The following is a 15,429-nucleotide window of genomic DNA, read 5'->3' as shown; positions in this document are numbered from 1 at the left end:
CTTCTTTTCCCCTTAACCCTTGATTCCCCGACTGATCAAGAATCTATCTCTCTCAGCCTTAAATTTACACAAGGGGAAAGATATGAAAGAGACCTAAGGGGCAACTGTTTCACGCAGAGGGTGGTACATGTATGGAATGAGCTGCCAGAGGATGTGGTGGAGGCTGGTACAATTACAACATTTAAAAGGCATTTGGATGAGTATATGAATAGGAAGGGTTTGGAGGGATATGGGCCGGGTGCTGGCAGGTGGGACTAGATTGAGTTGGGATATCTGGTCGGCATGGACGGGTTGAACCGAAGGGTCTGTTTCCGTGCTGTACATCTCTATGACTCTATGACTCTATGACTCTGCCCTCACAGATCTCTGAAGCAAGGAGTTCCAAGACTCATAACCCTCTGAGAGTCAAAATTGCTCCTCATCTCAGTCTAAAATTGGTGCCCCTTCATTCTGAGACTGTGCCCTCTGGTCCTAGACTCTCCCATGAGGGGAAACATCCTCTCAGCATTGACCCTGTCAAGCCCCTTAAGAATCCTGTATGTTTCCATCAGATCAGCTCTCACTGTTTTAAACTCCAGTGAGTACAGTCCCAACCTGTTTAAACTTTGTTCAGAGGACAATCTGTCCATACTGAGGATCATTCTAGTGACCCTTCTGTGAACTCCCTCCAGTGAAATAATATCTTTCCTTAAATAAGGGGACCGAAACTGCTCACAGTACACAAGGTGTGGTCTCCTCAGCACCTTGTACAGATGCAGTCAGACTTCCATAATGAAATAAGGGCCAACATTCCATTAGCATTCCTGATTACCTGATGTCCCTGTGTATTAGCTTTCTGTGTTTCATGTATAAGATCCCCCAAGATCTTTTACCTTTATGCTCGATGTCAGTTAAGACAGAGCACCTGGTCTGCTTTCTCGAGCAGACATAAAGATGTCCCGACTAGAACTTCACAGGGGAGCGTTTCCCCTGGAATCCTAGTCAAAATATATGTCCCTCAGCCAGCATTAGTTGAACTCATTATCTGGTTGTTTGTTCATTGCTGTGTGTGAGAACTTGCTGTGTCCAAACTGACATGTTTTCTACATTCAGACAGTAACTGCACTCAGAAAAGTATTTCATTTGATAGGAAATACTTGAGTAGTTTCTGAGATTGTGAATGCCAATGTTAGAAATGTGAGTTCACCAGAACAGCTCCAGAGTTGATTGGGAGATGGTGATGCTGATTAGACTGCAGGTGCTGGAAGTGAGAGTCAGTAGATAGGAAGCTGGAAGAGCACGGCAGGTCAGACAGCATCCAAGCAGCAGGACCTCCTGACGAAAGGTTTTGCCATGAAACATTACCTTTCCTGCTGCTTGGCTGCTGTCTGACTTGATGTGCTTTTCCCGCTTCACATCTATTAACCGTGACACTCATTAGATTTTGTCTTTAAGGCAGGGCTTTCTGTGGAGGAGGTTGTGGTTTGCGTCTGCTTGCCTCTGTTCTGCCCTCGGAGTGGGAGCATGCTGTGTTCACCAACCCCCTGATATCTTTAGGAGAGGGGAGGGCACTGCGGCTGTTGGGGTGCATTATTTTCCCCTTCCAGCACCGTTTTAATCATGTTTCACAAGGAGCAAGGTCCTTCAGCATCCATAAAGCTTCATAGTGACCTGATGCTACTGCCACCTGACTATCTGTCCCTTCTCTGATAAATAATTTACTTAAGGAAGGTTGAAAGGTTGTCCAGAAAGAATAAATGTTTCACAATTATGGAACACTTTTTTTATTACCTCACTGAAACGGTTCAAGGTGCTTGAGGCATTTGTTACATTTGGAGTTAGTCGAGTTGAGAAGGAGGAGGAAGCTTTTACACTATTCCAGCCTGTTTCTCCTATTGAGTAAGTTCATGGGTGATCTGTGGTCAAACTTGCCTGGCTCCATTTTCCTATTGTTAACCAAAATCTGTCAAAGTTAGGTTTGAAATGAACAACTAATGAACCATTGATTTGCAGCGGGGAGTTCCTAAAGTTCCAAAAGAAAAGCCTGGCTCTCATTTTTTGGTTCATACCCCCCCCCACTCCCCCCGGTCGTAGACTCCTCAAACAGCGAAAATTGTTTCCATCCACCCAATCATTCCGTAAAAAACTTCAATCACATCACCTCTCAACCTCTTGAATTCCAGGGAATGCAACTCCACTTTGTGTGATCTCTCCCCATTTAACCCTTGGAGATCAGGTCCCCTGTTGTTGTAGATGTTCTGTTGTGAATAACTGCAACAGAACTCCAAAGTGTTTAAAAACACAGACGGTGTGCCGTGTGCAGCAGTGCTTTTAAAATGTTTCTGAAGCGCTGTATATGGCTAACCCACCTTAGGGCTGACCACCCATTCTGAATGAGTACATCAGTCATTTGAAGATAAATCAGCTCTTTGTGGGAATAATCTTCATCGAGAGGAAGAATCAAGTCACTAGGTAGCAAATGAGCAAACTCCAGAAAGATACAAACTGGATAAATTGGAAAATTGATCTCGCAGATCCCTTACTGTTCAGGTCCCCATCCCCAACGTGTGTGTAGGAACGTATGCCCCTGCCTTTTTAAAGCATAAAGTAGTTGTGCAGAACTTGAAAGATAAAAATGAAATGATGTTAGAAATTTCAGAAGTCACCTTCTGTATAAGGAGGAATTTCTTCACATCCAGAATATGGAAAATAGGCACATGGTTGAACAGTTAGTAAAGGAGTAGCAATTCTACAATGCCTTTCATGACTATTGGCTGTTTCAAAATGCTTTACAAACACTATGAAGTGAGTGAAATGAACTAAATGAATGAAAAGTCAATTTTAACATAGCAAGCTCCAAGAAATAGCAAGCTGATAATGACATAGTTAAAAATCACACAACACCAGGTTATAGTCCAACAGGTTTAATTCGAAGCACCTGTTGGACTGTAACCTGGCGTTGTGTGATTTTTAACTTTGTACACCCCAGTCCAACACCGGCATCTCCAAATCATGATAATGACATGATTGTGATTTTTTTTTTACATATAGTGACTGCTTGTGTATTATATAGAATATAGTATTGGCTGGTTCAAATTGAGGAAAACTCTCCTCTTCCCTGAAATACTGACATTGGTGCTTTTATGGCCCCTGAGAGCGCGGGTGGAGCCTCACATTAATGTCTGATCCAGTTGAAAGTATCTCTGCCAGTGTACCATCCTGTCAGTACTTCACCGGAGTGGGAGCTGAGAAATTTTTTTGCACCCATTTCTCTTGAAAGGCCTTCCTAAAATGAGTAGATTGGTTGCTGACTTAACAAAAAATGAAATGGACTGCGGTTTTTCTGCATCATCATTTGTATTATTTTTGATTGTGACATAAGAATAATGTTTTTGAAACAAAACCATGATTTCTAGATTTATAATGATACATTTTATAACCCTTACATTTTGATGTAACTATACAGATATATGACACTGGGCACTGCTGCTCTCAAACACACATGGGAACATTTAATTTGCTAAATGATGGCCAGAAAACTTTAAACTAATTTGTCTTCATTTAACTTCATAATTCTGTTTTTCTTTTTCTTTTTACCTTGGAGATATTTAACACTAAACTATTAATCTAGACACTATGGCAGATGGTGGGATTTGAATTTAGTAAACATTTGAAATCAAGAGTCTAATGATGACGATTAAACCATTGTTACAAAAATACAGCAGCGCCCTTTAGGAAAAAGACAGTGCTGTGCTTACCTGGTCTGGGCTATATGTAGCTCTGGGCAGTTAATACTGATGCCCGGATCCCATGAATGGATAGAAAAATAAGCATAGGAAAACCAGTAGGCAGACAGCCGTTGTATGGAGCTGGTATGAATGCTCCTGTGAATTGTTAATTTTGATGAGCACAGGTTTTCACCGAACCTAACTGGTGCTCAGTTAATTTTAATATATGTGAATGATCTGAACAGTGAACGACCATTTCCAAAAACTGATCAAAACAATTTCCCCAAACTAAGCAGTGTGGGACATGAACTGCAAAAAAGTTATTGTGTGCAATTGTATCATAGAGTCATACAGCACAGAAACAGACCCTTTGGTCCAACCAGTCCATGCCGACCGTATTCCCAAACAAAACTAGTCCCGCCTGCCTGCATTTGGCCCATATCCCTCCAAGCTTTCTATTCATGTACTTATCCAAATGTCTTCTAAATGTTGCAACTGTACCTGCATTCACCACTTCCACTGGCAGCTCATTCCACACACTAACCACTCTCTACGTAAAAAAGTGTCCTTTTTAAATCTTCTCTCCTCTCGCCTTTAAAAAATGACCCCAGGTTTTGAACTCCCCCACCTTAGGGAAAAGGTCCACTCAGAAACAGACTTTAACATGCATTTGCTCATTTCAGTTTTGAAAGAGAACAAGCCCCTAATTAACCAATTACCAGTTATCAAAATCACTCATGGCCACACGAGGAACTATTAGTGCCAAATGCTTAGCTCACAAATTATTATCTTGTTTATGTCCTCTCCTCCCCAGCCCCATCCTTTAAAAATAATACTGTCTAATTTATTATTGAAACTAAATAATGATAGAGAGATAAGCTCATCAGGTACTCTAAATTATTTGTTGGCGGGACAAATTCTTCTGTGAGTTGCACCTTGAAAATTCAACAGTGACAGGATTTATTGTATTTATGTAACAAAACCAGAAAGTGTTGGAAAACCACAGCAGATCTAGCTTCATCTGTGGAGAGAGAAACAGGGTTAATGTTTCACATCAAAAGACTCTTCTTCAGAAAATTCAAAAGTTCCGTAATGCAATATATCTTCCTCTAATCTAAAAACCATGCCTCATCAGTAGATAATCTAGGAGGGTGTATCTCCCATCGCAAATCACTTGGATAGACCCAAGGCAAAACATAGACAAAAGAGGATTGGTGATAGTGGATTGTCCCAAGCATCCCTTACCCAGTACTGCACCGAAGAAGCAGATGCAGAACCAGGCACAGATTCCGTTAGTACTGTCCAGGCTGGCACTCTGTAACAAGGGAAGTTGAGTTTTTTATATTTCAGATTTCTTTCCCCAAGAGCGTGCGGTAATCAGTTCTCCTGTGAATGACTTGCCAAAGCACCACGAGATCCAAGATTTGGAGATGCTGGTGTTGGACTGGAGTGTACAAAGTTAAAAATCACACCACACCAGATTATAGCCCAACAGGTTTAGTTGGAAGCACTAGCTTTCAGAGCACCACCTGATAAAGGAGCAGCGCTCCGAAAGCTAGCGCTTCCAAACAAACCTGTTGGACTATAACCTGGTGTCATATGATTTTTAACTTTGTATGCAAGATCCAAGAAATAGTTTGGGAAAAGGCCATACACAACAGTCAGGAAAATTCTCCAGTCTCTTCCTCACCTTCTTCACCTCCACCCTCTCAGTCAGGGTGGCTCAGCTGGGCACACCCTCTGATACTTTCTGATGAGCTCTCTGGGCTCACTAACCTGATTCCTGCTACCCTGAACATCACCCAGAGGAACATCACGTCATTGTCAGTATCTGATAAGCCATGGGAACTAAGAATCACTCAAAAAAGCTTGCTAACAAAAGTTGTAAAACCCCTGTTTTGTGTGGCTTACTTCCTCATAACTGGTCACAGTCTTTAAATAGCTTGACTTGTCTTTGAAGGAAGTGACAGGTGCAACACCTAATGTATTCCTAACTCTAATCTAAATGCCTTTTCAGTATTGTCAAGATCAGCGTTGTTCATCGAATTGTTGACTGCACAATTTTGAGTGTGTCATGAACATCTGCCAGTCTTCTCTGTCTGTTATAGCTCTGTCTTCTTTGTCATCAATTTTTATGTTTCTTCTTCCTCATTGGTTATTTCCTGCTTTCCTTAGTTGCTCATCATGTTGTAGTTAATCTTCCTTCCAGAAGCTATTTCTGAATTACATTTCGACCAAACCGTCTTGAAGATTGGGCTATACTGGACATGCGCTTCCTGTTTGAAAGCTGTGATTGAAAGTGCTTTCGACATGTGAGCGAGATTGTAGCAATTCATTCACAGGAGAACTGATTACCGCATGATCTTGGGGAAAGAAGGGGAAAGAAATCAGAAATATAAAAAACTCAACTTCCCTTGTTACAGAGTGCCAGCCTGGACAGTACTAACGGAATCTGTGCCTGGTTCTGCATCTGCTTTAAAAGTGCCAGTCTAAGGATCAACTGGATATTTTTGAATCGACCTGTTTCAGGTATATCTCTGGAGCAGGTGGGATGTGAATCCTGTCTCAAAGGTATGGACGCTACCACAAAAGCCCTCCAACGAGTACTATCTGCTGTCAATGACAACCAGAGCTCATCTGCTTGAAGATTCTTGTGGTGTAGTGATAGCATCTCTACCTCTGAGACAGGAGACCCTGGTTCAAGTACCACTGACACAGAAAGTGGCCCTCAGTGTGTTGGAGCAGGTTGAATCCAAACACTTTAAAATGGAAGATGTGTGCCCTGTGGCATCCATTTTGTTTTATAAAGAAGGGCTCCTTGCTTTCCTCGTGAGGAGTTTGCTACTCGACAGGGAAAGAGTCCAGAAGGGGAGGAAATGTGGAAACTGGTGTCTGTACTAAACTATAGTTTGTAACCAAACCTTTGCACATCTCTGAAAGTCTTTAGCCGCCCAACACAACATTTGGATATTGGTCTGTGTAACACTCTGCACCTCCTTCAGGTCCACATGTAGCCCCACCTGTCCTTGACCCCCCCAGCTCATTCTATCCTTCACTACCTCCCCTGGCTATTGCATCTCGGACTCCGACCTCGCACTCATCTGCTCGGTTTCTGGTCAAACCCAGATCCATTCTGGATCCCAGGAGTGCATTGGCCTAAAATTCTGGGCCATTTTGGTGGTAGGAATGGTTTGGTCGCCGAACATGAAATAATGAGTGAAAAGGGTAGATGTGGAAGTTTACCCACAGGATTATGATCTGGAAGGCACTATCAAACAGGCTGGTGGAATCAAATTCTCTAGGAACTCTTTAAAAAACAGTTACTTGAAGGAGACAAGTTGGCAGACCTTTGGGCAAGAAATCTAAGATGCCAAACCACAATGGGCAGATCTATCTAGGAACCAGCAAAACTATGATGACTGCGTGATCTCCTCTATCCTGTAAGGTTCAACAATTCTGTCCTTTTGCACTAGAGCTCCCTATGTCCCCAGAAGCTCCCCTGCCTCTTCAAAGAAAGTGCACCACTGGAGGAGGCTGTTCAGCCCCTCAACCCTGTTGTACCATTCATTCATCAGTCAGTTGCTGAGCTGTATCTTCCTACCTCCATCCACCTTTCCATCTCCCTTCAGTCTTCTTTGCAACAAAATATCTCAAGTTTTTACGTTTTCTGGCTTTTTTTGGGGGGGCAGGGCGGTTAGGGGAGAAAGTTCCAGAAGCCCCCTGCCTGAGGTGTGAATGAGTGCTTGCGGACAGCACTGGCCCTGCTCTGTGACAATTTGGGGTGGAAGCTGTAGGAGAGCTCACCATGTGAGTACGTGCAAGGCAGTGTCTCTGCTGGGCCGCTGCACCCCTCCTACAACTGATTCCGTGAGCCTTTCACAAGCTTCTGTCTCTGCAAGTGGCTTGTTTGTGGTTGTTGCTGTTCAACTGCTGCTGTGTAAACATCAATTCTGAGTTTAGTGTGAGCGCTCCATCGCTATTTATTGCGGTTTGACAGTGGCCTTTGTTAGATCAGAGTGGTACATCACCAGTAAGAAGGAACTGGCCCGCAGTCTGCAAAGACTTGAGGCGTTTGGTGAAATGAGGAGGCTTTTAATTCACGGAGCAAATTGGGATCTGGAACTGCACTACCTGCAAGAGTGAGGGACACAGATACAATGCAAATTTATTTTAAACGTATCTCCTCAAAATGATAGGGGATGGGGAGATGAGGAATGGGCATAGTATTGGGTAAAGAGTGGGAGAACCAGACTAATTGTCATCTCTGGAAAAGAGCAACCCATAGATTGAGATGGGGTGAGTGGCGTCTTTCTGCACGGTCTGATTCTAGTGTTCAGTTTAAGGTGGACGTGCAAAGGGAGAGTTGGATCTTATGCTCAGTGTTGAGATTTTTGGAGGGTTTTTTTTGGCTATGGGCCCCTTGTGAGTTTTGTTGCCAAACCCAGCTCTTTTTGTAGCTCCAGTTCTTGGTCCACTCCACCACTCAACATAACCAGATCAACTCATCTCTGTCAGGATATCCCAGAATGGGACAATATCCCTAGCAACAGCACCATCTTTAAAATCCCGTTGTGCACCCAGACAATCGCAGTCAATCTCGAGATGCCCTGCATGGATGTGGCAGACAGGGGAGGATGTGGGCAGGGAGCTGGAGGCCTGGTGGATAGAACTTCCTCTTCCCCCAGGGCCCGCAGAGGAGGCCATGACACCACGCCCTGCCCAGCCTGGTCTGAGCTAAACCACCCGCGTTAAAGCAGTCACAGCATCTGGAAGTGTGTCCAGAGCTGTAGGAAAGTCAGTCCTGAGGTAGAATATTGAAGTGTAGAAGCATTCTGGGAGTGGATGGGTGATATACCGTGAGGGTTCTCAGACCCTGGCACTCATCGGATGCCAATGGGGGAGACGATGGTTTAGTATTATCTATTAATCCAGAGACCCAGGAAATGTCCCAGGGACCCAGATTCGAATCTGACCCTGGCAGATGTTGGAAATTGAATCCAGTAAAAATCTCAAATTTAAGAGTTGAATGATGACCATAAAACCATTGTCAATTGTTGGAAAAAGCCATCTCATTCACTAATGTCCTTGAGGGAAAGAAATTGCCATTCTTATCTGGTCTGGCCTACATGTGACTCCAAACCCACAGCAATGTGGTTGACTCTTAACTGAGCAACTAGAGATGGGCAATAAATGCTGGCCCAGCCAGCGATGTCCTCAATCCGTGAAGAAACAGGGATAAAAATGTCTGTGAATGTGGTTTATTGCACCCAGAGAGTATGCCCTGAGATATTGCTCCAATGTGGGAGTCCTTTGAAACAAGCAATGAGCTGAAGGTAGCATATACCTACTCTGACTCACATGTTGAGAATTCTCAGAGAGTGGGTGGTGTGATAGAACGATGCATATGAGTGAGGTGAGATCTGCAGTTAATTAACGAACAGTAGAATCATAGAATCCCTACAGTGTGGAAACTGACCCCTTGGCCCAACAAGTGCACACTGACCCTCTGGAGACTAACATACCCGGACCCATTCCTCTACCATATTATCCTATATTTAACCCTGACTAATGCACCTAACCTACATATCCCTGAATACTATGGGCAATTTAGTATGGCCAATTCACCTAACCTGTACATCTCTGGACTGTGGGAGGAAACCAGAGCACACTGAGGAAACCAACACAGACACAGGGAGAATGTGCAAACACCACACAGTTGGTTGCCCAAGGCTGGAATCGAACCTAGGTCCCTGTCGCTGTGAGGCAGCAGTGCTAACCACTGAGCCACCGTGCTGCCCCCTTACTCTTCACTGCCCTGGACAAATCTCACCTTGACGCCCGGAGCTTAGTTTCGAAGATGCTCCTGACCTTGCGATAGGCCTCTCTGAACTTCTCCTGTGTTCTGCCACATTTGCCGCCATAACCCATGCTGTTCAGGCCCCTCTCAGACTCCACCCAGTGTTTCCTCTTGTGGGTGAGTCCAAAACCAGGGGGACATGTTTTTAACACCAGGGGTCAGATTTCTAGGTCAGAGATGAGAACAAATTATTTCTTTCAGACTTTGTAATGCTCTGCCTCAGAAGGTGCTAGAGGTGAAGTACTCGCATACTTTGAAGACCAAGGTAGGGAAATTCTCGCAAGGCAAGGAATCAAAGATTATCAGGAGTGGGCAGGAAGATGGAATTTGAACCTCAGCAGATGGGCTGGGATGTTGTTGAATGCAGCAGCAGGGCTGACAGGCCGAAAGGCCTACTCCTGCTCCAATTTCCAAAGTTCAAACGTTGGACTCTGTGTAGCAGCAGTGAATGAATGAAATAGTCATGTCACGAAGGCAGAAGAGTGTCACTTTACCACGTGTTGCTCCATCTCGATGTCTGGCTTTCTATTCCCTCCTGGTGACCTTCTGGTTTTCCGGTTCTGTCCATGGACTGTGGCGAGGGGGTGGGGATGGAGTGGTCTGGGACCATCCCAATTCTGGGGGAAACCTGCCAATGGAAATGCTTCATTCCTCATTCCCGAATGTCTGAAATTGCAACTATTCCCTCACTGTGTCAAACAATCCAAACACCAAAACTGTTTAGCATCTTGCATTTAATTGAAAAATATGCTTATTTTGACTTGAAAGAAGAGAAAATCCAGGTCTTTTGTAAATATGTGCAGTATTTAAATTTGTTTATAAATGTGTATATAAACCCATATTTGAGGTTTAAAGGAGGTTAATTCCATAAGAAATAGGAATATGAGTAGGCCATTTGGCCCCTCAAGTCTACTCTGCCATCATATTCTGCAGGAACAGTGAGAAGCCTGTATCGCCATTCAGTAAGATCACCACTGATCTGATTTCTCGACATTCTACCCCCCCCCCCCACCCTGCGCAACCCCTAGAACCTTCCATTCACCTTGCTAAACAACGACCTATCTACCTCTGCCTTAAAAATATTCAAGGAATTTTGAGGAAGAGAGTTCCCAAAATGTACAACCCTCTGTGAGAAACAAAGTTCCTCCTTATCTCTATCTTAGACGGATGGTCTCTTATTTACAAACTGTGACACTAGTTCTAGATTCTCCCCCACAAGGGGCAACATCCTCTCCACATCCTCCTGGTCAAGACTCCTCAGCATCAAATATGTTTCAATCGAGTCACCTCTTGCTTTTCTGAACTCCAGTGGGTCCAAGCCTAGCCTGTCCAGTTGACTCTCATAAGAGGACCTGCCCATTCCAGGTCTTAGTCAAATAAACCTTCTCTGAACTGCTTTCCTTCCTGAAATAGAAAGACCACTGCTGTACACAGTAATCTCGATGTGGTCTCACAAATACAGCAACATTTGTGCTGTTTATCTAATTGAGTCAACCTTTCATTGAGCGTCTAATTAGAGAGTTAAAAATCACACAACACCAGGTTATAGTCCAGCAGGTTTATTTGGAAGCACTCGCCTTCAGAGCCCTGCTCCTGTTAGGAAGTTATTTGTTCCTCCTGCTCATCGGGGAAGTGGCACGTATAGGATTTGCTCATCTGTGTGACAAGACTGAGAACCTGAAATGTCCCTGAGACATGGAGCAATACCTCACCTTCTGCTCCTCTCTTCCTCTCCTCATTTTTCGAAACTCAAATAATATGCCAAATCCAGATCAGAATTCTACAAACTAAAGAGGCTGGTGCAGCTTGAATTAATTTGAATTGTGTTTTGATCTGTCACTGAGGGCTCACTATTTCATCATCCATTTTCTCCTTTTGTATTGCAGGGGGCGATCACAGCCAATAATTGACCATAATGCCTCCGGGAATACATTACAATCAGGATTTCTGGACTGAAGATGAGAGCCCAGATGTGGAGGTTGAATTCCTGTTGCCGACGGGGATTTACTTGAACTTCTTTGTGCCTCGTAGTTCCACAATCAAATACATCAAAAAGGTAAATTAGTCAAACATCACTTATCATGAGGATGTGGTCCCTTTAAACCTCCAGGAGGTAGCCATTTGTGTTTCAGGATGTCTCAGTCGCGCTCTCTACAACACAATACTCTCTTGGGGTTTTCAAGCTCCCTTTTAAAGTATCTTGTCATTGATGTGGCGGTGCAGTGTTGGACTTGGGTAGGGGAGCAAAGTCAGAAATCATATGAGGTTATAGTCCAACAGGTTTATTTGAAATCACAAGCTTTCAGAGCGCTGCTCCTTTGTCAGGACTAGGTTCTCAGTCTTTGTTGGACTATAACCTGGAGTCATGTGACTTCTGACTTTATCATATTGTTGTCATCCTTGGTAAGGCAGTGTGCGTCCTGAATAATCCTGAGGGAGTTACACCTCTCCTCTCTCTTTCCTTCATATTTCCAATGCGTTTATGTCCACTTCATCAGTAATTCATCTGGTTTTCAACACACCTGGATAAATTTATAATTTTAAATAGACCACCTATTAAATTCTTCCTCAATGTTCCACTAATATCTCAAGTATTTTTTTCATAATTTCATAACTCACCTCAGCTTATTGTACAAATGTGGGGTCAGAGGCTGGGATTCTCTAAAACACTATGATTAAGGTGACCAGAGCTGTACGTGGGGTAACTATGACCTAGCCCAGTGCATCCTTCCATTGTTTTTGTATTCATTCTGCGGAAAAGGAACACTCTGAAAACCCTGTCAGCTTTTTCGAGCCCACGTTGCCTCCATTCCATATTGATATACATCTGCATTGCTGGATCTTTGTTTCTCTATGCTCGTTAAGAATCCTGTCTGTTAGGGTCTATTTCCTTTCACAATCGTTCTCCCCAAGTTTCCTGCTTCACAAACTGCAGCCCGAACTCAGTGGCTCCCAGCTGACCCAGTGATTTATACAAAACACCGGAAAATTTAAACAAAAACCTACACCTATAAGTATCTGTCAGTAATCTCTCTTAAACCTCAAGATTTGCTTAACCAACAGCTGACCTCTGATGTGCTGTTAACCCAAAGTTGTGGCCTTAAAATATGAATAAACAGCTTGACCTCAGATTGTAAGGTGCCCGCTAGAATGCTGCACTGTAGCGTATTTTCTAATTCACTACAAGCAAGATTTGAGGCCCTGCACATGATATGAAAGGCCCTCTTTATAGGATCTCAATAAACTTAATGCAGTTCAGTCATAGATTTCAAACTGCTGCATTTAATTGTCTGTTGGATGTGTTCTGTTCAGAGATGTTATCACACATGTAGAACAGGTACTTCCTAACTCAGAGATACAGACACTACCACCGCACCGTGGGAGCACTGTCATTCTGCTTCTATTACAACTGAGCTGACGGGGGCAGGTCCAAACACTTTCATAGAGTGAGGTTTCTCTTCTTTATCTCAAGCAAGTTGTCATGGTGGACAGTGGAAGCAGGTTCAATCATGGCTTTCTGAAAGGAATCGGATCAATACTTGGACAGGCGACTTGTTCGGGCGACAGAGAATGAATGGGGCGATGGGATGTCTATGCCAGAAAAGCCTTTTACCAAAATCATTTTAGACCCTGGTTTTCTGAGGCAGTGTTTGCTGCTGCACTGTGCTGACGCTGGGAACGAGTGAGGCAGATGGGGCCTGATTGGACATTTCTTTCAAAGAGCAAGTACAAGCATGGTGGGCAGAATGGCCTCCCTTCATGCTGTACAGTTCTGCCATGGGAAGTTGAATGGCTGCTGTTTTACAGACCATGACTTTGACACTTTGTAGCTTTTTTTTAGCAGGTCATCACAATGTTTCACAGAAGTTGCAGATGTTGCCCCATTATTGACAGTAAATGACTTGTACGGAAGTTCCTGTCCAACAGTTCTGAGGAAGGATTGCACACACTGCTTCTGTAAATGCAACCGAATACTGTGCTATTATTTCAGAAAGGGAACACTTCAGTTTACTCATATTAATGGTCCTAAAAAGGTTTAGAAACGGACTCCAAGATTTTGGGAATAGACCTCGATCCTCCTGAGTTGTTATCCTCCAGCCGATTATAACTGGCTTGAGATTTGTACATCCTGGTATACCCATTATTGCTGGAGAACATTAGCCCTTATTGTGTTTCTGCATTAATAGGGACCATTAGGGTTTTAATCCAGGAAAAAGATAGATCTTTTTAAATTTTATTTTTCCCAAACTTCATTGAAAATTGCACATTGTAATATTCTGCAGAGCATGAAGTCACACAAACGAGACAATAACACACGGTGCCCTGCTCTGAATTTTGTGGGATTACTGTCTGCGGGGTAGATTGAAGCTGGAGATAAGATGATCTTTGTCCTTTTGGAAGAGAAACAGGAACAGCAATGATGGAATAAAATGTCCAATGGACCCTATGGGTGATGTTCCGAGCAGACAATCTACTCTCTCGCACTCCAGTCACACCGGGTTAGAAAGCAACAGGAAAACCATAGAATCCCTCAGTACAGAAGTAGCTCATTCAGCCCATTTAGCATGTGCTTGCTCTCTGAAAGAGTTGTCCCATTATTCTTCAAAGCTGCTTCTCCACAGCACTGTGTCTGTCTTTCAAGTACATTACCAATTTCCCCTGTTGAAGGTAGCAATTGAGTCTGCTTCCACCCATGTTGCATTTTAGGTCGGACTGATTCACTGTGTTTACGTAAGAAAAGATCTCGTCATTGGTCCCTGGTTATTTTGTCAATTATCTTAAAATCTGTGTGTGCTGCTGATCGACCCTCTGACTACCTGATTTGTACCTTGTTAATACGTTGATCCACAAACATACACTGGAGGAATTGGTGTAGATTAAAAATCGAACACAAGAAGGCAGTTGCTGTAGAAACCTCTTGCCCATCCTCTTAAAGGGTTCATTGATCAACACTGGTAAATTTTCTTTATTCACTCATGGTATATGGGCGCCACTGGCTGTCATTATTGCCCGTCCCCAGTTGACCTGGAGAAGGTGGGGGGAGGGGGTGGTGAGCTGCCTTATTGAACTGCTGCAGGACAAAGTGAAATTTTGATCGCAGATGAATTGGGTAAGAATGGAAAGTTGATAGTTTCCCTGCAATTGCTGTCTTATCCTGAAAGGACATTTCCAGGAGACCATACTGGATCTTGTCATCTCTGATTGGAAGCCTGTTTTTCCTTAAATGATATTTGCCAAAGTAATGAGTGTTGTCTTTTCTTTTGTAGTTACTTTGGCAGCAGGCACAACATCAACCCCTCTTCCACACTTTAAACAAGCCAGATGCTTACGTCTTCACCTGCATCAACCACACAGCGGAACAGGAGGAGCTCGAAGATGAACACCGGCGTCTCTGTGATGTACGGCCGTTCCTCCCGATCCTGAAACTTGTAGCGAGAGAAGGAGACCGAGAAGAAAAGCTCATTAATTCACAGATCAGCCTTCTCATTGGAAAGGGTAAGTCGAAGATGTTTCTGATCCAATCAGTGCACATTATTCCGTGTCACCAGGCTTCGGGAAATCTGCAGCGATGCTCCTTAAACCACTTCAGCAATTACTTTCCGATTCTACCCTAAAAAATATCGGCCAACTGGAACTTTCACCGACACTTTCCTCTGAAGGTATTAAGTTTTCAGATCGCCTTCCCTTCCACAGTGGGTGCCTGCTATCTGTGTGAATGCCACAATGCATGTTACCACTTGGTAGTGAACATGCCGGCCTGTATAACCATGATGGTCAGTAAACTGTAGCTGTTGCAAAAGACCTGATCTTATTTTTCACCCGTAATCCAATCACTTTCCAGTAGGGAATATTCAACAAAGCAAC

The 15,429-nt window shown here is 43.6% G+C and overlaps 1 protein-coding gene across 10 annotated transcripts in view; it reads left to right on the top strand.

Moving 5' to 3' along the window:
* pik3cd (phosphatidylinositol-4,5-bisphosphate 3-kinase, catalytic subunit delta) overlaps positions 1-15,429 on the top strand; it is a 235,114-nt gene that overhangs the window by 126,294 nt on the left and 93,391 nt on the right. For all 10 annotated transcript variants that reach the window (XR_015753428.1, XM_087980286.1, XM_087980282.1 and 7 more), the window contains 2 exons: positions 11,451-11,620; positions 14,832-15,060. Coding sequence is in view for 9 of the 10 variants with exons in the window: in XM_087980286.1 (XP_087836412.1) it covers positions 11,480-11,620; positions 14,832-15,060 (370 nt within the window). In the remaining variant the exon portion in view is untranslated. The remainder of the gene's footprint in view (positions 1-11,450; positions 11,621-14,831; positions 15,061-15,429) is intronic.

Source organism: Chiloscyllium plagiosum, unplaced genomic scaffold (assembly GCF_037043375.1).
Source record: "Chiloscyllium plagiosum isolate Xiang-an unplaced genomic scaffold, Cpla_swu_hap1 HiC_scaffold_37, whole genome shotgun sequence".
Lineage (NCBI taxonomy): Eukaryota > Metazoa > Chordata > Chondrichthyes > Orectolobiformes > Hemiscylliidae > Chiloscyllium > Chiloscyllium plagiosum.
The sequence above is the reverse complement of the archived record's forward strand: the minus strand, read 5'-3'. Positions and strand labels throughout refer to the sequence as shown.